The sequence below is a fragment of the Yarrowia lipolytica genome, chromosome 1C (genome assembly GCF_001761485.1).
Source record: "Yarrowia lipolytica chromosome 1C, complete sequence".
In the NCBI taxonomy this organism is placed as follows: Eukaryota; Fungi; Ascomycota; class Dipodascomycetes; order Dipodascales; genus Yarrowia; species Yarrowia lipolytica.
This window is the reverse complement of record NC_090772.1, coordinates 2,177,746-2,200,601: the sequence shown is the minus strand read 5'-3', so window position 1 is coordinate 2,200,601 and position 22,856 is coordinate 2,177,746. Positions and strand designations below refer to the sequence as shown.

Sequence of the window (22,856 nt, the reverse complement as noted above, 5' to 3'; positions counted from 1 at the left end):
TAATAGCAAACATTTACGTTTGTGAAGCTTCGACATTTGAAGAATCTGAGGTGATCATTGGTTTGATTATCGTGATTGGTTGCTCCACTCTTGAAAGTATCTCTTCTGAATATCTAGAGTTTAATATCCGTATGGGCGTTGAAATTTGTCTGGTGCAGTACATACTGTGTGTAACTGTATCGTGATGCGTGTGCCGTAGTGTCTTGGAGCATCAACAAAGTTGTTCCAGAATTCTACGATTGGTGTTCAATTATGACGACAGGGATTGCATGTGCGATACTGTACGTAAGTGCGTTCCTCAAGGAGACACTTGCTCGCGGCTGATACATGAACATAAAGACATCTCTGGCTTACAATATTGCATATAACAGGGCTACACTTGTTTCTCCACTTCAGCTCGTATCCTTGACTCAGACGGTGGCTACAATGACTCAAGTTTCTGCGCCGTACAGCATGACAGTGGCTGACGTGAGCGCTGCAGTAGTTCCGCAGAAACGTTTGATGTTGATAGACGTGCAGAAATTCTCATCTTATTAATCTTTTTCTAAGACATTTTCGCTTGACGTGGACGCGGGGGCCACAAGTGTACCCCGCGGACTTTAAGTTGTGGGCCCATTGTTGTCATCAAGCTGAGTTCACAGTTGCATTGTTTCTTTATAACAGAAAGTTCAACGAAACGTCCTGTTCTGGATTTGAGTGCGTGTCTGCACTTATCTGTCGATGGTGACAGGTTCCTTGGTAATTGAGAGTGTAACAGTGTACTCAGTGACGCGGTAAAAATGAAAAAATGACTCAGGCATGTATTGCTTGACGATTGGACTAGATTTACACCTCTCTACGAAATAACGACCGTAGGCTATCACGCAGGAACAGCCAACATCTGAGACACTCGATGCATTTACATACAGTACACAGTATTATAGATTCAAGACCCAGGTTAGAGGGCTGCTGTGGGTTCTCTTGTGATAAATACGAGTAATCGATTGCTATCACATAATTGCCGGAAGCGCGCTAATGAGTTACAGTACGCTAGTTTTAGGCTTCCCGAGCTTGGCGGACATTAGTTAGTCCGGGATTTGACACATCAAGCTCAATCGTAGTTCTGTAAGCACAATACTTGTGATTAAAAAAAAAAAAAAATTACTGTGCAAGTAACGATATGTACCGGAACTAGGAAGGTGTCAGTTTTCACTTGTAAATGCAGTACAATGTAATGTTGCAGATGTATTATTTGTCATTTTGCGTTGTTTTGGTTGCAGTACAGTAGACATCAAGTGCATGACCAGATGTGTGGTGAACACTATGGTGGAAAACTGGCCCATATATATTAGATCTCGTGGTTGATAGTAGTTTTGTAGTTATTTCCGTTATAGGTGGTTCATGTATCATGCTCCAACAGTTACGTCTACCAGCCAGGCGAGCAAATTTGTATAGTGACTGGGCTTTTCTGTATCGAAGTTGGCATACATTGATAAAAGGTCGATCAAACTGCTGGTATAAGTCCTTTAGTGTATGAACAGTTAGCTTCAAATGTAAGAATCATTTATCTAATTATTCCAACTATCTATCACTGTTACAATATGTACATACTGTACATGCTACTGTACGCAATTGACTGCAGAGTTGTTCTCTTTTTCTAACTGTGCCGGACACAGAACCGTGTAGGAAGGCTGACAGTTGCACCTGGAACTGGGTCTAACTGACTCAAGAGTCATCCCGTAACGTCTTGATTCGTCATCTTCATCAGATAGTGCATGGGAATGGACGTTTTAGACTTGACATCATGAGAGACAGAGCCGTTTGTAAATTGTAAGAGTTCGTGAAAGACCCCTGCTATGTCTGTAGTACACCTGAACTCCTTTGGACCTATGGGTGGGTGCGCTGAAGAAACCATTATGAATCAAATCAAATCGCCCTGTTTAAGGCTACAGTGCCTGGCTTTATGTGCTCTACAGCTACAAATGACTAGCTCGCTACCCATTGAAAGTTGGCACGAAACCAGTTCTCAGTATGTACTGTACTAAAAGTGCTGGTACGCAATACAAGTAGCGATTTCGAACGTGCAATTTCAGTTCGAGATCAAATCATCTCGGTGAGTAATGACTGAAAGAGACGCTCGCTAAAAATTTCGCCAGTGTCATAGGCACGAACTGCGCGACTAACATGTGAAACAATGCAGAGAGCAAACCCAGCTGGGCTACAGTAGTTTGCAGTGGGACATGATGTATATTTGTTCACCGTAGCACTCGGGCTTGAATGTGTATTTTTTTATACATGTTCCATACAGTTCGATAGTTGCTTCAACAAAATCTCCATTCCATGATGGGAGAGAGAAACCAGGGATAGCTATGTACGAGACAACCCAGCTAACCTATGAGCCCGTCAGACAATGTGCTTCTCTAACGGACAGCGTCGGTCACTACAAGTAGTGTGCAGCACTCTACACATCCGGATAGTCTTCACGGAAGGCAACTTTGGAGCGCTTATGACCATCATGGTAGAGATGGTCGGTGTGGTTGTGGTTGTGGTTTGTTATGTGGTGTGAGTGAGTGAGAATCACAGTATGAGTATAATATATTCGCTTTGGACATGCGGAAGATGGCGATGGAGCTGTTCCTCCTCTGACTCCCTCGTTCCAGAGCAACATTCACATTACAGTACTGCACTACAAGATCATGTTTCAGTGTATATTGTAGCTGTTGTCTCAGTTTTTACCGTGATGGAAACTGCGTATCTATACTAATGTTCTTATATTGCTATAATGTACAGTACGTACAGTATTGTAATAATTAGTCACAGTGTGAACCGTCGTGGCATAGCGATACATCTTGGGTATACCTTGGATACACGTGGCCTGCTTAATACCATCATTTGGGATGGGTCAACTGAGAAAGCCAAACGAGACATTTTGCAAGAGCTGTCTGGTTCCGCTATTTTTGCTCTAAACCCTCAGTGAAACAAACCTCACTTCTTCGACTGTGAAATTCGGATTCCGTTAGTGTCGATTTAGCACCAACTTACTTCACATTGCAATAAACGGACCCGGGATTTGAGGGATGAAAAGCAATTTTTAGAGTATTTTATTGCCTTCTCCAATCAACAGCTCTATAGTCACTTTACTAACACTGAGTCATTACTTCACATTCGAGAATACGAGCTGGGTCAAATTGGAAAACCAGTGGTAATACACAAATGATTACTGTCGAGTGATGCTCTGGTAGAACTCTCATATTGCTTGCTATGTAATTGCCGCACGCTGTTATTGTTTGGTTTTTTGATATTGAAACATTTCCATACAGGTTCCTTTGGTCCTTAAAGCCGCGACGTTAGCTGACTACAAGTAGGCCAGACCAACACTGCTCAGTAAATGTACAGTAGATGAATGGTCTTATAATGTGACATAGCGAAGAAGTTCTCGCCTTAATCCTGAGCAATCCTCCACGTCGTACCATGTGGGTACTCGTACAATATTGTATTAATACTGCGGTTCATGGCAAGGGGTGCTCCCCTGGCCTGCTGGCATGGACATGTCTATGCACAAGAGTAACCAAGCAAGTTTTATTGTCAAATACCCATTGTTGTTTCGTGCCACCCTGGCCACTTCATTATCGACAGAGATGTTTCTTGAGTCCTACGTTGTACATACCAGCATTGCCAGCATGGAAGCTCACGTCATTGGTTGGTTCTAAACGACACCTGAGACGCACATCCACGGAAAGGTAACGCGACTTCATCTGTTTGGACGTGAGATGTGACTGCGATACTGTTTTCTTGTCTCCCGGGTGTTCCCGCAACCCTGTCCAGCCTCGAGGTATAGCACTCAACAGTTATGATTCCGTCTGCAACTGCTTTATGCAGATATGCATTATGACGACACGTTGTTCACTTTAGATGGTGAATAAGAACGGGTGAAATTCTTATACGAATACATGCGCTAAAGTACTGGTAACTACTCTTACAATAGATCATCGGATTTGAAGAAAAAAAATTCATGGCATCTAACCGACATGTCAAATCTGTGACACTATTAAGGTTCATATGCGGCTGTTAGAGGCAAGTAGGTCGATGGACACAACGGTAAGCGGAAAACCCTACCATACTGTACTTATGATACCAACATCACAAGCGCTAGAACCTAAGGGCCACGGTACCGGGTGGTGAGTCACATTCCAATGACCCATAGCTAACGTGCTCCAGGCGTTCCCTGTATTAAGGGTGCCAAGTGCGGGGTTTGCGCAGTGTTTGACGTATGACAGCTCCCTCCAGTCCAGTGCGGAGAATTATGTTGGGGCAGGGAGAAAGACTGGGGAAACATGCATCACGGATCTACTTTCTTAAATCAGGGGCCACTGTAGTTACCCCTCATTGTTGTTCCGAAGCTATAGTACTGTACTGTATTTCCCCTCATTAGTTCCTTACGTTACATCCCACCATTCCCGCAATGCAGTGAGCTGGGTTTTCATCATAGCTACTGCCAGACTACTTGCCGTTCCCTTTTCCTCTTCAGGTAATATTTGCCATAATGTCCACGGGAATTGTGGGATGCGTATCCGGATGAGACCTGAGTGAGTACAGTACTTCACACACTCAGTTAGTTATCGGATCAAGGTAACACCGAAAGCGCACCTTTTTGCCCTTTATAGAAAATGCCTGAGCCCACTACATATTGATCATCTCAAGTCTCTTTGTTATTTCCATCCCCAGTGCGCATTTCTCCGGCCTATGTCTCACCTCCCCCCTTGTCTCAATATTCCGAGAGCCGTATCACCGGGTTATTCCTTCCGAGATGTGCCGGCTAAGAAGGGGTTTTGTTATGGCGTAGACATGATTCCAATACAGTACGAGTACAGTACCCAAAAAACGCAAGATCCTCTTGAAGAGCTCCACTCCTCCTCTCCTTAGACCGTAATTGTCACCCTGAAACCTCTCCGCTTATTTGTCTGTCTTCCCGTTGCTTTCCCAGCCTCGCATGCCTATTTCCTACTCTAACTTACAGTACATAGTATGGACGAGGAAAAGAAGTATACGACACAAGTCGAGAGGCGCATGCAGGACCAAGTAAACCCGCTTTTGCACTAGTAATACTAATTCCTTTGTCTGGCATAAGTGGGGAAGCGCTAGGCAACTCAACGAGCCCATGACGGGCAAGAGCGAGCAAATCATAGCGCGGCATCTACAAAATTAGCGGAACTTAATTTGAAAGGTGAAGGAGGGCTGTCAGGAGCCAAGTTCCTAGCCAAGCCAGACACGATACATACGCTGGAAGAGCTCGAAAAGGGAATAATACTGACTCCCCCTTTATTACAACTTCCCTTGTGGGTCAGGTGGACTCTAACAACAACTTGGACAACCCATGTGTTTCTCTTGGAAAATATGGCATGCACGGCTAAACCCTGTACACCCTGGCGCGTTAATCACGCCAAGAAGACAAGCAGTATGGGACCGGAAATTCCGGGGAAAATGCGTCTTCATGTGTCATATTCTCTTAGTTAGACCGTGCCAAGAACCCAAATGCCAAGAATCCAAGCCTTGGTGACAAGAGCCCAAGACGAATACGATGTACCAAGATACCAAGCGATGAGCTTGGGGGACGGGCGCCAGAAAGAGCATCGTGAAAGAAAAAAAATGTTCAACTTATGTTTTAAGGAGAAGAGTCACTCTGAAAACCCGCCCGCTCTTGTGAACTCTGACCTTAGGACCCACCTGTCTCAGTCTCAAAAGAGGCCGGGGTAATTTAGGCTACATGAGAGAAGTGGTTGAGTTAGCTTCATGTTATCTATAGCTGGAGACCATACAGATCTCTTTGTTTATGAAAATGCCTTTAAATATGTATCCTGACGATGGAATATAAATAGCACTAGAAAGACCTGACCTTCTTCGTTCGTTCATTCACCACACAACTATCACCATGGATTTGGACAACCTCCCTGCCCCAGATCTTTCGTGGAAGAGCATCAAGCACTACTTGGCAACTCGAGTTACTACATTGAAGCCTCCTAAGCTCTCTGCGGAGGAGAAAAAGCACATCAACCCTATCCCTGCTCTTCGGACTCTTAACAAGAAGCAATGGCTGTTTGTTCTCTGTGGTCTGGCGGGTTGGACTTGGGACTCTTTTGATTTTTTCAGTGTGTCTCTGGTGGCCTCTGATATCGCTAAGGACCTTAATGTGAGCGTCACAGATATCACTTGGGGTATTACTCTTGTTCTTATGCTTCGGTCTGTTGGAGCTATCATCTTCGGTGTTGCTTCTGATCGTTATGGTCGAAAATGGCCATTCATCTTCAACTGTGTTCTATTTATTGTGCTGGAGCTTGGAACGGGTTTTGTCCAGACCTACAAGCAGTTTTTGGGAGTGCGAGCATTGTTTGGAATCGCAATGGGAGGTATTTATGGTAACGCTGCTGCAACTGCCTTGGAGGACTGTCCCCCTGAGGCCCGAGGTGTTATTTCCGGTCTGTTGCAGGAGGGTTATGCGCTGGGTTATTTGCTTTGTGTGATCTTTACTCGAGCTATTGCAGACACATCTCCTCATGGATGGAGAGCTCTCTTCTGGTTTGGATCAGGTCCCCCAGTTCTCATCATCATCTTTCGATTCTTCCTTCCTGAAACCGATACCTACATCCAATCAAAGCAGAACGCCGAGGCCTTGGGCGTCGAGAAACATTTCTGGTTGGGAATCAAAACTACCTTCAAAACTTACTGGCTCATGTTCATCTACCTTGTGGTTCTCATGGCTGGCTTCAACTTCATGTCCCATGGATCTCAGGATCTCTACCCCACTATGCTAAAGGTTCAGCTGGGCTTCTCTCCTGATCGATCTACGGTCACCAACTGTGTTGCTAATCTCGGCGCTATTGCTGGTGGTGTTATCATTGGTCACTTTTCTTCCGTGTTAGGTCGGCGTCTTTCTATCATGATCTCCTGTATTCTTGGTGGAGCCATGATTTACCCTTGGGCCTTTGTGACTAACTCGGGAATTAATGCAGGTGTTTTCTTCTTGCAGTTCTTCGTCCAGGGTGCCTGGGGCGTCATTCCCATTCATCTTACTGAACTGTGTCCCCCAGCTCTTCGATCATCCCTGGTTGGTTTGGCCTATCAGCTTGGTAACCTCGCATCTTCAGCTTCATCCACTATCGAAGCCCAGATTGGCACCCAATTCCCCATCAAAGATGATAATGGGGTCGACCGACCCGGTGTGTACAACTACTCTTTGGTCATGTGCATTTTCATCGCCTGTGTTTTCACCTTTGTTTTCGTGGTTACCTTTCTGGGCCCCGAGAACAGAATGGCTGAGATGGTTGCTCACGAGCATGTTGAGTACACTAAGGAGATGTCTGATGATGAAGAGAAGGGTGTCCAAGAGACTGTCGAGGTCGTCGAGAGAGTTGACACCAATGCTACTAAGTAGTGTAGCAACTAACGTATTGTGTAATGTTATATTGTGGTAAATCTGTAATACTTGTACGCGATTGATGTCTAATATTATACAGTATGTACTTGTACATTTAATATACATATCCCCATTTACTGTAACACTCGTACAAGGGTACTGAATGTAAGGTACAATGTACCAGTAAAGTGCAAGTACGGTGGATTTGGTCAACGAATGTCCAAGCATGCCTTCAAGTGGGAAACACTACATTACTGTACTATCATCGGAAGTCTACAAGTACAGTACAGTATGTACATACAGTACTGCCATTGGGCTCGTTGCACTACGACGGACACGGAAACAGAGCAGCTTAAAAGCAAGTACTTCTTACATAACATTTGGAGGTTCCCCGTTGCAAATGTGAGCTTCATAGTACAAGTAAGATGTTCCTAAAATGTATTACACTGGACACCAGTTGCGAATTTCAATACCCAGCCCAAAAATTGAATTAAGCTTCAATGCCCGTCTGTGCAGAATTACGAACTACAGTTCGGGCAAACAAAGAAAACGTCGTGATATGAACCCTATTGTGAGACAGTATCTACTGAGACTGGAGGAGTCTAGGTGCTCCCTCTGACGCTACTGGTTCAGAACTGACTGCCGGTGCGAGGTGAAATTTGTTGTCATTTAACCCCATTCTTTATCATTGTATTTTATCAATACGAATCCAGTAACAGAAGGTAATAAACCCCACTCATGGCCATTGCTCACAAACTCCTACGAAGTATATTATCGTACCACCATTTGTTATACATACACATACATTATAGGCTATTGAAAGAATTAATCTCATACGATACAAAAGCAACTGTTGGTATCCTTTCGCAGTTTGTTCAACTCACTCAATTCACTGATAATCGTCAACTAATGGACTACACACAACCCTACACCTGCTACAAGCTCGACGGCACAGATGATCTAGTACAGTCACCTTTTGTTGAAGTCGCCCTTAAACCAAAGAAGGGTATCAAAATCAGAGCTCTGATATCACCCCATTCAAATGTTTCTCTGGTAGACAGAAGGACTCTCGTCGAACACAGGCTCTTTCAGCACCTCGAAATCGATGGAGAGGGCACTGTCATCAGCCGCCCTGGAGGATCTTCGACCAGCACTGAAATCCAAGCCATCGGAACATTGATTCTGAACTTCAACATGGGTCAGTTTGCACTCTCTCATTGCTTCTACGTTGTTAACAACATTACCCCAAAGGTCGTTCTGGGATCTGACTTTCTGGCCTCGTTGAACCTGAAGCTGGATGTCAAGGGCGCGAGGTTGAGATACAAGAACGTATGGGTGAAGCTCGTGAATCAGCATGGAGAAGGTGCATTCGACGAAGTCACAGAGTTGCACAAAGAAAATTCTCCAGACGGTAGGGCAGGACTGATGACAACACAGCAGCCAGTTGCTCAGGGTTTTGATGGAGTCGCTATGGAAACCATCCTTACTGAGCGTGTCTACCAAGACGGCGTCGCCACCGAAACCATGACCAGAGAAACCATCATGAAACCGAATCTCGAGACTTCTGTACGGGAAGAGTTAGCTTCGCCTACTACACCTCACCCGCTTCCCGAAATTCCGCAATACGAATCTGATGGTGATGAAGAGTGCGACTATCTCTTTGATCTTGTATCAACCCCCAGTATTAAGCCTAAAACAGAAAATGAAGTCAGAGATTCGACCAGGGAGGAAAATTGTGGGCAGAAATCTGATGGGGTTCCCTCTGACCATCGCCCTTTTATTCCGTTTCGAATTCGTGGTAGACTCACTTACTCGGCCCTCTTCTCCCCCTCTTCCCCTGTCTCAGCCATCTCTGTGCGTATTCTTGAGAGCACTAACATGTTAGGAATGGTGGATTTTGCTGAGATCGAGTTCGATGACCCGGGTGTACGTGGTGTGGGTTCCATTTTGCTCTTCTTCAAGATCGACAATATCAACCTGCTGACTCGCTTCTACGTTGTTGAAGGTATGGAAGAAGATGCAATCCTGGGGTCCGATTTTGTCAAAAATTTTGTAGCACGGGTTGACCACACTCTTAACGTCATTTGGTGGAAGAATCCTGGTAACGCCAACTTCACAAAGTGGCTGGACGGCCCACTGCAGTTATAGGCATACGAATTTGCGATGCTTGCATAATTCAGCTTCATGCGTGCTTTCTAAAGTCGGTCAAAAGGTCGAGAGAGTACCAGTACAGCTACTTGTAGATAATCCTCATGCCCTGTTTGGCAGCGCTTAGAGTGGAGATTCATCACGCCCGCATGTGGAAGAATAAAGCTTTATTATATATATATATAATATATATATATTATATATATATATAATATATTATATCGTGACAATGAACTTCCCAAAAATCCAATCACTTGTATTCTGATTAGTTCCTACTCACTGGCTATTCCTCAGGGGTGATCGGCTGGGGGTACAGTGTATGTACATCTATTAGTCATCAAATGTCGGGTTTTGCATCACCGAAAACTCTTTCATAATATGGTCCTTTTTGCATTTGTACAAGTGCGTACAAGTACTCGTAACTACTGTAACCTAGATATTTCTTTTGTTGTTTGGTTGATGTTGTATTTATCTCTATCTCTATATATTATATCAGGAACAAGCTGCCATAGTCAATCAAACGCCTTTTGCTTGGCCTTCATGAAGCCAGCAAAGCCTGAGTTGATGTATGACTCAGAAGCAGTAAAACTGAAGCCGTTGAAAGAAGGAAAGTCACCGGTCTCAAGAGATTTGTCCCCAGGGGGAGACAGAACCATATCGGTAAAAGTAGTTGAGAAGTTTTCTGCCAGAATTGGGTCGGTAATGAGGGGTTTAATAGGAGGCTCCAGCGAAGGATCTCGTGCCTCTAGAAGATCCCAATCCAGCTTTCGGAAAAATCGCATCTTCTTCACCTTCTCTAAGTCACGTGAGCCGAGACGTCTATTAGGACACTTCTTGAGGCATCCGTTCAGGAAATCCTTCGCATCCTGGGAGAGATAGAAGGGATATCTCATTGCCTTGCACTTGTCAATCTTGGCCAGAATCTTCTGATAGTCATTGCCGGTAAACGGAGGGTTGCCAGTGAGAAGGTCGAAGGTGACAGCTCCCAGACTCCACCAGTCGACCGAATAGTCATACTCCTTACCTTGGAGCACCTCAGGGGCCATGTACTCAGGAGTTCCAGAAAAGGTTGTGCATGTGTCATTGGTTGCAACCTTCGAAAGACCGAAATCTGTTAGCACAAGGTGTCCATCTTGGTCAAGCATACAGTTTTCGGGCTTCAGATCTCGGTAGACGACACCGACATTCAGGTGCAGATGGGACAGGGCCAGGATCATTTCGGCCACGTAGAAGGAGGCCGTCTGCTCAGGGAGCATATGCTCAGTAGCAAGGTGATGGAACAGCTCGCCACCCTGTGCATACTCAAGGATAAGATAGAGCTTCTCCTGGTCCTGTAGGGCATAGAAGAGTTTAACAATGTAGGGGTGTCGCACGCTCTCCAGGATAGCCCGCTCGGTTTTTGTCTGCAGAGCCTTCTTCTCCACAATCATGGAGGCTTTCTTGAGCTGCTTCTGAGCGTAGAGATGACCAGTTGATTTCTCACGGACCAGCAGGACCTTGCCGAAGGCTCCACATCCAAGTACTTTGATGGGTTCAAAGTCAGAGGTAGTCAGCTTTCCACGAGACGACTGTGTCAACATGTCAGAGCCGCAAGGCTCGACACTGGGATCGTCACAGCAATCACCGGGTACGCTGCTAGGGCTGTTGGAAGAGACATAGTTTGAAAAGATCCCTACTTCATAAGACTTGCCCAGACGGTGGGAAAGGTGGGACGCGCCAAAAGAGCCATTTCTTTGGTGGCTATTAGACTTGTTGGGAGTAAGAATGGGAATGGATGCGCTTGAAGCGTTAGTCGATTCGTTGGCAGACTCGACACAGGCCACAGTCTCTCCAGACTCGGTGGAGGTGATCTTGATAGCATTAAAGTCGGTAATGTAGGACTCGTCAGACGCCGAAGTTGATGCCAGCGGAGCCGATGCGGTGCCAGTGAAATCAATAAACACGCTCATTGTTGGTTAAGTGGGTAGTGTTTTTGGTATGGCAGTACGCTTTGTACCGTCGGGTAGTCAGTGTTAGGTCTGTTTCTTGACCTTAGGGGGGCTCTTTTGGAACCTGGTGAATGACCGGAACAACGATTTGTGGCACTTTGAAGATGAGTGAGAGGGATCGTTGGGGTTTCTTCCAGTGTCGTTGCTATGGAAAGTAGCTTGTAGTGTCGTTCTTAGGAGTCACAGCTAATAGCAGTCGGGAAGTGGAGACGCAGATTAATGCTGACGATACTTGCCACCTTGATGTTGTGTTTGATAACAATAGTTATCAGAGAAGCAGTTTGAGAAGGCTTGGTGTGGATTAAGAGGTCCGACCAGTATCAGTTTCTAGTGATAAGTGACGTTAGGTGCTTGTAGTCTCTGACTCTTGAGAAGAAGTGTGTCCGATATTCCTTAGAAAGCCAGGTGGTAGTTGAGTGTTGTCTGAGGCAAGTGAGCCTTTTAGCGCGAACGGTGTGGAGATAAGGGATTTCAGATGCACTGAGGTGTGAGAGGGAGGACTTGTCGCGTAATAGTGTGTCGGATACCTATGTGTCGCAGTTGTACGGACGCGTTCAGAATATCTTTACCTCAAACTGAAGTACTTCACTTGTAGCTCTTCTCTGCTCATCGCATAATACACACTTCACACCTAAAAAAAAGGGATTTAAGTTCAGCAATTTTCTCTGCATGCACGTGTATTGCTCTGGAACACAGCGCGAAAACGCACAACGGCGTTGCACGCGTGTCACACATACGGTGGGGCTTTTCCTTGTGGGTTGAAAGAATATTATGATTGGGTATCGCATTGTTTTTATCCCCCTGAATGAGCAGAAGCTATATTCCAATGTTCTTTTCCCGGCCGACTAATATTACGCTAGCATTCCCCAAAAAAGCTAATTATTTGTAACATCCGAGAACTCATATATACATGTACGATATTCGTATGTACTTATACAAATATCAGAGATAAAAATACGATACTGTATGTTACTGTTACTTATAGGCTAACAAAACAGAGCTATTAATCGAGCGCGACCAGAAAAAACGTTCACCATGGAAACAGCGCAAGCCCAAGCTTCGGCGGGTAACTCCTTGGGCGCTCCGAACCCCCCACCTCCTGATTTATCGCGAGGTGATGGAGCCACCTCAACCGAAACCCCCAACCAAACCGACATTGAAAAAATCCAAAAAAACGACAAAAACGATGAAAACAACAAAAAAAACGACAAAAACGACAAAAACGACAAAAAAAACGACAACAATATCACCCTCAACGCCTGGAAGAGCAAGGCCGAAGTCAAGGCTCTCCTGACATCGAACCCCTCCACACTCAAATTCAACCTCAACAAGGAGCGAATTTCGGAGCCCCTTGCGGCGCCGAATGGTAGGCATACCTCCGGCCGTTTCAACGTGTCCTATGTAGCCAGCAAGGAAAACTTCTTCCGAAGAGCTCTTGACCGCTCCGCCACCCCTGATTGGAATCTTCCTATCTCCATGTTCCTCGAGCACCTCGATAACGCCGCTGAAGTCGACGAGAAGGACACCATCAGTGTCCTCGAGGGCGTCATCGAAAAGTTCGACGAGATCAAGGGTCAGGTTGGTCTGGCGGAGTTTGACCTGTCCAGGCACAACCTAGACATCGTCCCCCACCTGATCGACCAGATTAACTTAGAACAGGACCCTGAAGACTGCTACCAAGTGGGAAATGGTTGGCACTACCTGACGTCGGACGCCCTCACTGACCCCCACGAACAACGAATGGCTGTCATTCTGGAGACAGTTAGTCTCATTGTTGAGGCCAATACTCAAGATTATCGCATCATGAGGAAGGGCTCGGCTAACCCTGCTGGACGAAGAGTACTTTACTACTTCAACCTACCCTCGTACATGAAGATGGAGCGTCAGACGGAGGATGCTTTCAAGATCCACCTCAACGCTATTCTCAACCAGTTCGACGTAGACATTGATCAGGCCATTCCAGGTTCCTCCCTCTTGAGTGGCACCCTTCTGATGACCTCTGCCAACCATCAGAACATCTCGGGTCCTGTGATCGCAGTTCGTGCTCTCCTAGGCTCCACCCTGCCCCAGACCATCCCCGACTTCTTCGTCAACCTGGATCCCACCAAGGCTAGGCTTACCGGCTCAAAGTTGATCAAGATGCACTTCGCCAACGGCGATAACATCTGTGTTAAGTGCAAGAGCACTAAGCACATCCGGGAGGCCTGCCCCGAGAAAGACATGGTCACTCCCAAGATCTTCCGCACCCGCGCTCACCAGGGTACCCTCCCACAGAGAGGTAAAGCCCTTGCTTCCATCCATGCCCCATCCACCGTGGAGCCCCCGGTCCAAACTCGCAAGTTCCACCACACGCCTGCTACTCACCAGTGGGAGACCGTCGGCACTAAGTCCCCTAGACATAGACGGACTCGAGACACGTCCCCCCAACCCACCGGTCAGAAGCCCCTCCGATCTTACTACAACTTTGAAGTCTTGAGCGACAAAACCGGAGAGGACACACCCGAAGAGACCGAGCAAACTAACCAGCTGCCCTCTACGAACCAGCAGCATGGAACTCAGAATCTACCCATCAACATCCCCGCCTCCGAGGAAGACACAGTTCCCGACGACCAGGAAACGGAACAGGCTGACGTATCCATGAACGGCTTTGACACCCAGCCTGACGCACTTGCTCACCCTGAAGTAGCCCCTGATGTCACCCAGTTTCTTCCCCCCGCTACCCCGCTTAACACCGAGGCCACCAACAACGGCCTTCCCCACGACCACACCAGTCCCAACACGACCAACCAAACACAACCCCCCCCCGGAAGTATCCACGAGGGCCGACCCCGAGGAGGGCACACCACCTCCAGTTTCTCTGGCGAGCCCTCTCACACCACGCTCGGCAAGAAGCACATTGCGGTCTTCCAGACCGCCTCGAGCGAGGTTCCGGTGCAAATCCTGAACCCGGACAGGTCGGAGAACAGACTCTGCTGGCTGCCTTCTCAGGAGGTAGCAAAGTTCATTGACGGGAGGTGCCCGACATTCCTGTCTACATGCCACTTCAAAGTTTTCCACGACGGTGCGACACTCAGCTCGGTAGACGAGATTGTAGAACCCCCGAACAGTCCCCCGAACCCCCCTAGGGTGACCACTCTCCATGAGGTGGACACAATGCTCCGACCGGGGCAGAACCAGTAAGCATGTCTTTCACCTCTACTACCACCCCTTCTAAAGCCCCATGTAAGAGCACCCAGGCCAAAATGAAATCTCCGAATGTTAAAGTCATCACGGCTAACATCGGCGGTTTTAAGATGGCGGAAGCGCTTAACCGATTACCCGACACCATTGTAAACATTATTCGAACTACTCACTACCCCGATCTCGTCCTTCTTCAAGAGACGAACTGGGTGGACTCCTCCCTACAAACCGCTCAACAAATCATTTCAAACTCGCCCTACCCGGGGGGCAGACACTACACCCTCCTCGGCTCCACAGCTGGTGTTTCTAATAGAAGCGTCGGCGTGGGGCTAGTCTATTCCGACAACGTCACCATCACAAACTTTACAACAGTTTTTGAATACTTCCCAGCCCTAGACAACAGACTGTGTTTGGCCGACGTGCACATCAAAGGCACCGACAGACACCTATCGCTGATCAACGTATACGCACCAAACGAGCAGGGAGCCTCCCCCTTCACTAACCGGCAGTTCTACCAGTCACTAGACGACTATCTACGCCTCCATCCCTGCCAATACCCCCTGATAGCGGCAGGCGATTGGAACGCGGTCGCCTCCAACGACGGCAGGATTGGCGAAAAAGTGACGACTCACCTTAAGGACTTCTTAGCTAACTGGGACTTACTAGACACCTACACTCTAATCAGCAAACACAGAAAAGGCCTCTACACTCACACCAACAACAGCCGCGGAGCTGGCAGGCGCCTGGATCAGCTGCACATCTCTTCGACACTCTCACAGTGGATCAAATCCACACAACTGGTAACCAACAAGCAGGGTCACAACATCACGAAGTCCTCTCACCACGCGGTCCAATTCGTCTTTAACTTTGGCAACCTCACCCAGCGACAAGACAGAGGCCCAGGCACCTGGAGGATGCCCTGGTGGGTTTTTGATACAGAGTACATTGCTTGGCTCAAGTTCCACGTCAAATCCATTCTGAAGCGATATGGTCCTTTGAAGCCCAGCCTGAAGCTGCAATGCCTGAAAGAAAACATTAAGGTCACCATCCAACAGGAAGCCAAAAACCGCGCACTTCGAGATTCCAACCACCCAGACAACAGACGCCGCGAGGCCCTCATGGCAACAGCCTCAGACTGGCAAGCCTACCCAGCTAACGAGCCATACCCGATGCTCCATGCTCGGGTCGAACAATCCAAGCAACAGATGGAGATCCACTCCCTACGGAACCACCAAGGCCGAGTGAAGACCGACACCTCCTCTCTCTGCGACATCTCAGCTCGATACTTTGACAACATCTTCGACAGAGCTGCCGATATCAACGACACCGACGACAGCGCCTTTTTAGACCTCTTCCCCGAAGAAACCCGGAGGGTGAATACAGCTAACCCAAGCCTGGACTCGTCTTTTACCAAGGAGGAGATCTTCGATACCATCAAGGCGTCTACGCACAACAGCGCGCCAGGGCCAGACGGCATCCCGTACAGGTTCTACCGCGACTGCTGGGATGAGCTGGGGGACTTGATGACGGACGTCTACAACGAAGCTGGAGCCGACTCGCCCATCAGCACCGAACGCAACACCGCTATCATCAAACTACTGTACAAGTCGGGAGATCAGGCCGACATCTCCAACTACAGGCCTATTTCTTTGATCAACACAGAGGTGAAGATCTACACACAGCTCATTAACAAAGCCATCCAGAACATTCTTCCGGACAGCATTCACGGCGCCCAAAACGGTTTCGTACCGGGTCGACACATCACTAACAATCTCGACACCATGGATCATTTTTGCAACGCCTACTCCCAGCTGAACATGGGTTGGGTCGTAGGATCACTGGACTTCCGGAAAGCCTACGACACTATCAGCCAGAGTTGGGTGATAAAGACGCTTCGAAATGTGGGTGTCTCGGAACTGATGATCAACCGTATCCTAGCTGTACAACAGAACGCAGTAACGAGAATCAACATCAGAGGTGTCCTATCTCGCCCAGTCCGCATCAAGATCGGAGTGAGACAAGGATGCCCTCTCTCTCCAACCCTCTTCATCATCGCAGTAGACGCACTTGTGCGTCGTCTGGACCGAGAGATGTTTGGACTGGCCCCAGGCCTGCCACTATCCCACCACCACACCACTGGGCACAGGCCGCCACAACCCCCTACTCACCCGGAGGCAGTGGCAGCTGGACACATGAAGGTGTCGGCTTTCGCGGACGACATAGCGGTGTTCCTCAACAACATCCAGGACGTGGCCACGGTTGGTAGAGTGCTCTGCCTCTTCCAACGGGTCTCAGGCCTCACACTAAACCCGTCAAAGACGGTGCTTCAGAAGATCGGCCCCCCCGATTGTTTTGTTCCACTAACCTTTATTGACGCAGAATGGCAGCGAACAATTGACGCCACCTGGCCAACCGACAACAACACACGACAGGCCCCGACGCTCCGGACATCTGACAACATTTTCCGGTACCTCGGAGTACACTTCGGAAATCGCGAAAGGTTGGACACGCACTACGCTCAGATCAAGGAGGACCTCAAGGAGTCGCTGCGACGCCTTTCACTATGGGGTCTCCCCTATTACAGCAAGGCGTGGATGATCAACATCTACTTCTTCTCGAAACTGAATTTCCTTGGACCCTACGTCAGCCAGATCGACAACACCTTCATCCGAGAGCTGAACGAACTAGCGTGCGACAAGATCAACAAATTATCACCCGACAAAACACGCAAAACCTTCAGCAATGGTTTCATCCAAACTCCGGTAGGCAGAGGAGGACTGAACCTGCGGGACATGGGACGTTTCATGGTGTGCCTGAAGGCCGCTCGGGCTTACAGGTTCTTCCATGGCTCATCGCCGGCCCTTTGGGACTGCACCTTCCAGTTCTACAGCAGAACTCACAGTCTCACACAGGAAAAGCCACACCAGCGCGTCGACTGCCGCTTTCCGACAGGCCAAGCTTGGGGCTACGCAGCCTCCCCCACCATGCGAGACGCAATCAGAGCTTCTTTCGAGCTCAACAAGCCCCTCACCGCGGAACATGCCAACCCTCGAGAAGATCACGAGCCCTCTACAACAGACACAGTTAATCACAGAATCTGGGAACGAAACCAGGTGAACGTGAGAGCAGCAGAATCTTTCCGGGAAGCACACGTCGACATCGCAGCCGCGAGACGATACCATCCGGTCAGAATGGTGTCCACAGCGGAAATCGACCACCTCCGGTGGAGCATGGGACCACTTACTCTAGAGAACTTCATGTTTCACAAGACCTCGTCTCCCGACTTGCCAAACTTCCCACACACACTTGCACGACCGAAGAAGTGGACTCAACGAAGCGACTACGGGGGCATCTCTGACGACATGGTCTGGCAGGAGGTAATGCATGACCTTCGAAAACACTACATCGCCGACGCCAACAAAGCACAAGTTCTTCACCTCATGCGGATATCTCGACTTCCGCTCGTGAAATGGAGATACCCTGACGACCACGTTTTCACCAAGAAGAATCCAGGATGCGGGCTCTGTGATAAGGCCATCATTCAGGATCTGCACGAGCATATCTTCTGCAAGTGCGAAGTTCTTCTTTCCATGTTGACCAGGATGAAGATTCCGTCAGTGGACTCTCTAAAGGACTGGATCTTTACCGAGTCGAAATGTGGAGTACTCCCCTCTTTCCCAGGGCATGTGAACAGTGACGCCCCCCGGAAACATCAACAAGTCAAGACACGCAAATATCTGCGGGAATTGGCTTATGGGATCTGGAAGATGGAGAGATCCCTCCGGTACTCAGGGGACGACGCCACCCTGGGACATGTCCAACAGGGTTTGCTTCAATTCCTGAAGGAAGCCCAGATGTGTTTCTACGATGGACAACCGCCAGCACTTCACGATGAGCGAGAGTAGACACAGTAGCAAGCGTAAAAGGCGGCCGAGGCCACCGAGAGAACAGCGTAGCAGGGCGCGTAGTCACCACAGGGGACGCAGAACCAAACCAATGACGAAGAAGAACCACAAGGAGAAGTTTTCAAAGGCAATGCAAATGAAGAGGGCAATGGAAGGATTGAGATTAGAGAACTGGAGACTGGAGTGGCGTTTTCCCGATGAACGAACAAACACGCGAAGCTATGTGGACCAACATACAACACGGACTGAACCAGGTTTTTTTATGATTTTTTTACTGGAAATAGGTACGTGCCAAGTTGGACCATGACACTAAACGTGTTTAATTAGTAATATTCGTGTAAGCGTACATTCATTTCAAAGGTTATTCTTTCACGGCAAAGTTATAATTAAATGAATGTATATGCAGAAAAAAAAAAAAAAAAAAAAAGCTACGTACACTGTGTTGTACTAGCACGCACTTGTATTATATGAAAAGTAGCTTCTACAAAGAATGCTTGTTAATACCGTACACTACAAGAGCTGGATACGCTGAGCACACGAAGTGGGACGTCTATGTAGTTTTGACGCGACTTGCAAAGTAGTACATAGATTAATTAGGAAGCCAGAAAGCGATCAAATATGCCTTGAACTTACAGGTGAAATTCGTTACCCACGCTTGCATAAATAAGGGCTTAACGGCGTTTGTCCCGGTCTGAGACCGGGCTTTGCAGCATGGCAAGTGTACCGACATACATGCTCGAATGTATAATACTGTAGGTACAGTACACTAGACTCAAGTGCTCATACAGTACTCGTACATCTGGGGTACAGGTTGTATCGTATCCTACGGTGTGTAGGGCGCCTCGATCGTGCAACACTACTGTACATACTCAGTACCTGCTGTACAGGGATAGTCGTACTGGAATACTGTGATAATAATGACTTTTGTGGAGCACATTACTGTAATAAGGAAAAAATAATTGTACAAGTACTCGTACACACAGTAACTATTATATAATACAGAAAGTAAGGTGTCAACATCCATCGTGTCGCCCGCCGTTCAGTGTACGTTAGTACATTCTGGTACACTGATGTAAGTACAGTGTGTTCCTACTGTACATACATAATACAAACAGTAAGTACACAGTATGGACAAGTATAGTATATATCGTTACTTGAAGTTGTTTTTCTGGGTTCCGCCCGCCCACTCCATGTGTTGTCGTTACTGCCAGTAGTGTTTCCTGTACTGGGTATTCTCTATGGGTTCCTTACAAACGAATATCTCTTTCTCATGTATCGTACAGTATGTATTTGTAGATGTACTACATGTATATATCTTGAATGAAAGAACCAGTGAAATGATAATAGTTCTAGAAGTAAAGCTGTATCAGGCGTGTGCGTGCAAAATGTCCATAGCAACGTTGATTAACATCGTAGTATGATTTCCAAAAACAATGACTGCCTCGGCATGATTATTCTGCTGAATTATTAGGAAGCTCATTGGAGTGTTGGGAAATCATAGTGGTTCCGCATTAGGTCTATAACAGCACTTCAAGGGTTAGGTTCCAATGCAGAAAACTGCCACGTACAAGTACTGTACACTATGTACTATACCCTACTGTACAGTACTGTACTTGTACAAGTACTCGTCCAAACGTTTCGTCCACACACCTCCAAATGCTTTCAACACTTTCGAAATCTTTTAATGTCACATGCGTCAGCAACACGTCTTTAACCAGTTTTCAGAATTTATCTAATTATAACTATAATTATCGTACTGCGTCGGGAAACACCATACCCATGAAGAAGGTCTTGCTATGGACGTTTCTTACAACAACTCAAAAAGAAGGGAAAAAAATTATATGAAAAAACTTATAAAAATAACTGTGAGACATATTTATCATTCGTGGAAGAAGGCGCAGATCCCCCACATTGAGTTTAGAAGAGGTTTTACATACCCGTCGATTATTTGGTTACCTATCTATCTCATCGAGGTACTATTGGCATGTCCAGTGTCAGGTGTCGCGCTTGCAGCTACTTATACCCAGTTATATACGCCCCTGAGTTGATTGAGTCAGCTACGTCATGATGCATTTGGTGCGCCATGCAAGCGCCAGCCCTCAGTGAAACTAATACCGAAATGTGCGTGTCTGGAGGAGCCATGGTCCAAGGTGAACAAATGAGTCTTCACATTGATTCCAATGAGTTGTCACAGTATTACTGTCTATCATAGGGAAGTCCAGTTCATCATCAGGTTCCTCACCCTATCTGTAGACATCTTATGCACAAGATGACTCAGTTGACTCGTTATGCACAGTACAGGTGCTTGTAGCCCAAGCATCTAAAATTGGGCGAACAGAGCAGTCAAAGCCACGGCAGAGAAACTAAAATATTGGTGTTTGAGAAGGCAAATTATTGAACCATTTTCAGCATTCACAAGCGAGCTGGAAATAAAATTCAGCTACTCAAAGCTATACGACCCCGGCTGTCCTCGGTTCGCTTGAAACTGAAGTTAACGACTCAAAAAGTTCCGACCAAAAAAAATTGCAGGTCTCAAAATTCTGAAGTTGAGTCGAGATGGATTGTGGGAATTACGTAGAGTATTTCTCACGGTAAGCGTATAAGTACCTGTGATTATTTCTGCAAGTCCGTCCAGAGGAAAATACAATACAGTACCTACACGTCATCATTGCCATCATCATCATGGTTTATCAGTCAGACACGTATGTAGATATGGAAACAATGCAAAGCCATCAGGTCACGTGCCTCTAGCTCAAAAACAACAACTTCTCCTTATAGCCATACCAAAACCAGCAGTGTGATTGAGCAGGCTGAAGAAATGTTCTCATGGCTTCGGCCTCTCCTCTGTGCCGAGCATTAATTGGAACCTTGCCATGAACTGTAATAACTAAGGTTGATAGCCCACTGCTCAGAAGCATAGCAAGTGTCCTGGCAGATAAAAGTGTGGAGAGAAGGGAAGTATTCATCTATATAAATGTCAAAGGGTCTTTCTTTCTGTTCATTAGGTTGTTCAACCCTATCGACAAGTGGCACAAATTTTGTACACTACACAAGAAATTCTAAACAACAAAACAATGATGGCAAAGAACATGATCTTTGTTATGACCCACCCACGGGCAACAAGCACTGCTTTTGAAAGATGCTTTCTCTCCCGTGACGAGCTCCATTGCATCCACGAACCCTTTGGGGATCCATACTATTTTGGGCCTGAGCGTATGAGCAATCGTTTCTCAGCGAAGGAGCTTGAGGGAAACCAATTCGAGAACACTACCTTTGCTGATGTCCTTGAGACCCTAGACGAAGAGGAATCCAATGGCAAGCGAATCATGATGAAGGACATGGCTCAGTACTTCATCCCTCCTCTGGATGGAGCTGTTGAGGGTCTCACCAACCCTCCAGGAGTGGCTAAGAGCATCCTGTCCAGTGAGAAGTGCAAGGAGATGGTTGAGGGTCTCGAGGAGGTTCCGGAAGCACTAGCCCAGGTAAACCCCACCAACCTCCCAGCTAACGTTCTCTCCAACCTTGACTATGTCTTTCTGATCAGGCCCCCTCATTTGTCGGTGCCCTCGTACTATCGATGTTGCATCCCACCTCGAGTGGAAGAAACTGGCTGGACTCACTACAGATCCTCGGAAGCAGGCTACAGAGAATTGCGACTCATGTACGACTATGTTTGCAAGCTCCGAAAAGAGAGAGGCTTGCCCGCTCCTATTGTTGTCGACTCGACTGACCTCATCGGCAACCCTGAAGTGACTTTGCAGAAGGTCTGCAAAGCTCTTGACCTTGAGTGGGATCCTCAAATGCTGGTTTGGGGCGAGAACCGTGAAAAGGATGTTAAGCTGTTCGAGAAATGGAAGGGCTTCCACGATGATGCCCTGGGATCGTCCGGATTCCGCCCCAACCCCAAGCTGATCCAAAAGGGTGAATATGAGACTGACTTCCCTGCTTGGGAGAAGAGTTGGACTGAAAAGTTCGGACCTGAAGGCTGCAAGATCATCTCTGATTCCGTCAAGGAGCATATTGATGACTACAACTATCTGAGACAGTTTAAGTCTGGTGTATAGTTAGGTGTATATAAGTAGTTTTGAAGCTTCTCGAGACCGATGATCCAACTGGCATTGTCATCATGTATAGACAATGTCTTTATTGCACCCCTGTAAGAAACATTCCTGCGGTACAAGTAGCTGTTAGTGAGTTTGTTGCTGCTGTGTTGTATCGTGTGGACCACTTATACCAGTACATACT

General features: G+C 47.1%; 6 protein-coding genes across 6 annotated transcripts; 5 read left to right on the top strand and 1 right to left on the bottom strand.

Moving 5' to 3' along the window:
• Positions 1 to 5,908: 5,908 nt before the first annotated feature.
• Positions 5,909 to 7,408, top strand: YALI1_C21946g (uncharacterized protein; the record flags this gene model as incomplete). Its single annotated transcript, XM_501871.3, has 1 exon — positions 5,909 to 7,408. One exon carries the CDS (start codon positions 5,909 to 5,911, stop codon positions 7,406 to 7,408), a length of 1,500 nt encoding a protein of 499 aa, XP_501871.3.
• Positions 7,409 to 8,128: 720 nt separating this feature from the next.
• On the top strand, positions 8,129 to 9,538 carry YALI1_C21924g (uncharacterized protein; the record flags this gene model as incomplete). The annotated part of the gene is made up of 1 exon (XM_501870.2): positions 8,129 to 9,538. The coding sequence occupies one exon, from the start codon at positions 8,129 to 8,131 to the stop codon at positions 9,536 to 9,538; it is 1,410 nt and encodes a 469-aa protein (XP_501870.2).
• A 512-nt stretch (positions 9,539 to 10,050) lies between these two features.
• Positions 10,051 to 11,487, bottom strand: YALI1_C21891g (AGC family protein serine/threonine kinase domain-containing protein; the record flags this gene model as incomplete). The annotated part of the gene is made up of 1 exon (XM_501869.3): positions 10,051 to 11,487. The coding sequence occupies one exon, from the start codon at positions 11,485 to 11,487 to the stop codon at positions 10,051 to 10,053; it is 1,437 nt and encodes a 478-aa protein (XP_501869.3).
• Positions 11,488 to 12,561: 1,074 nt separating this feature from the next.
• On the top strand, positions 12,562 to 14,706 carry YALI1_C21880t (uncharacterized protein; the record flags this gene model as incomplete). Its single annotated transcript, XM_068282416.1, has 1 exon — positions 12,562 to 14,706. The coding sequence occupies one exon, from the start codon at positions 12,562 to 12,564 to the stop codon at positions 14,704 to 14,706; it is 2,145 nt and encodes a 714-aa protein (XP_068138517.1).
• Positions 14,707 to 14,708: 2 nt separating this feature from the next.
• On the top strand, positions 14,709 to 18,611 carry YALI1_C21858t (uncharacterized protein; the record flags this gene model as incomplete). Its single annotated transcript, XM_068282415.1, has 1 exon — positions 14,709 to 18,611. One exon carries the CDS (start codon positions 14,709 to 14,711, stop codon positions 18,609 to 18,611), a length of 3,903 nt encoding a protein of 1,300 aa, XP_068138516.1.
• A 3,074-nt stretch (positions 18,612 to 21,685) lies between these two features.
• YALI1_C21789g (uncharacterized protein) lies at positions 21,686 to 22,675 on the top strand (the record flags this gene model as incomplete). The annotated part of the gene is made up of 1 exon (XM_501868.1): positions 21,686 to 22,675. One exon carries the CDS (start codon positions 21,686 to 21,688, stop codon positions 22,673 to 22,675), a length of 990 nt encoding a protein of 329 aa, XP_501868.1.
• Positions 22,676 to 22,856: the final 181 nt, after the last annotated feature.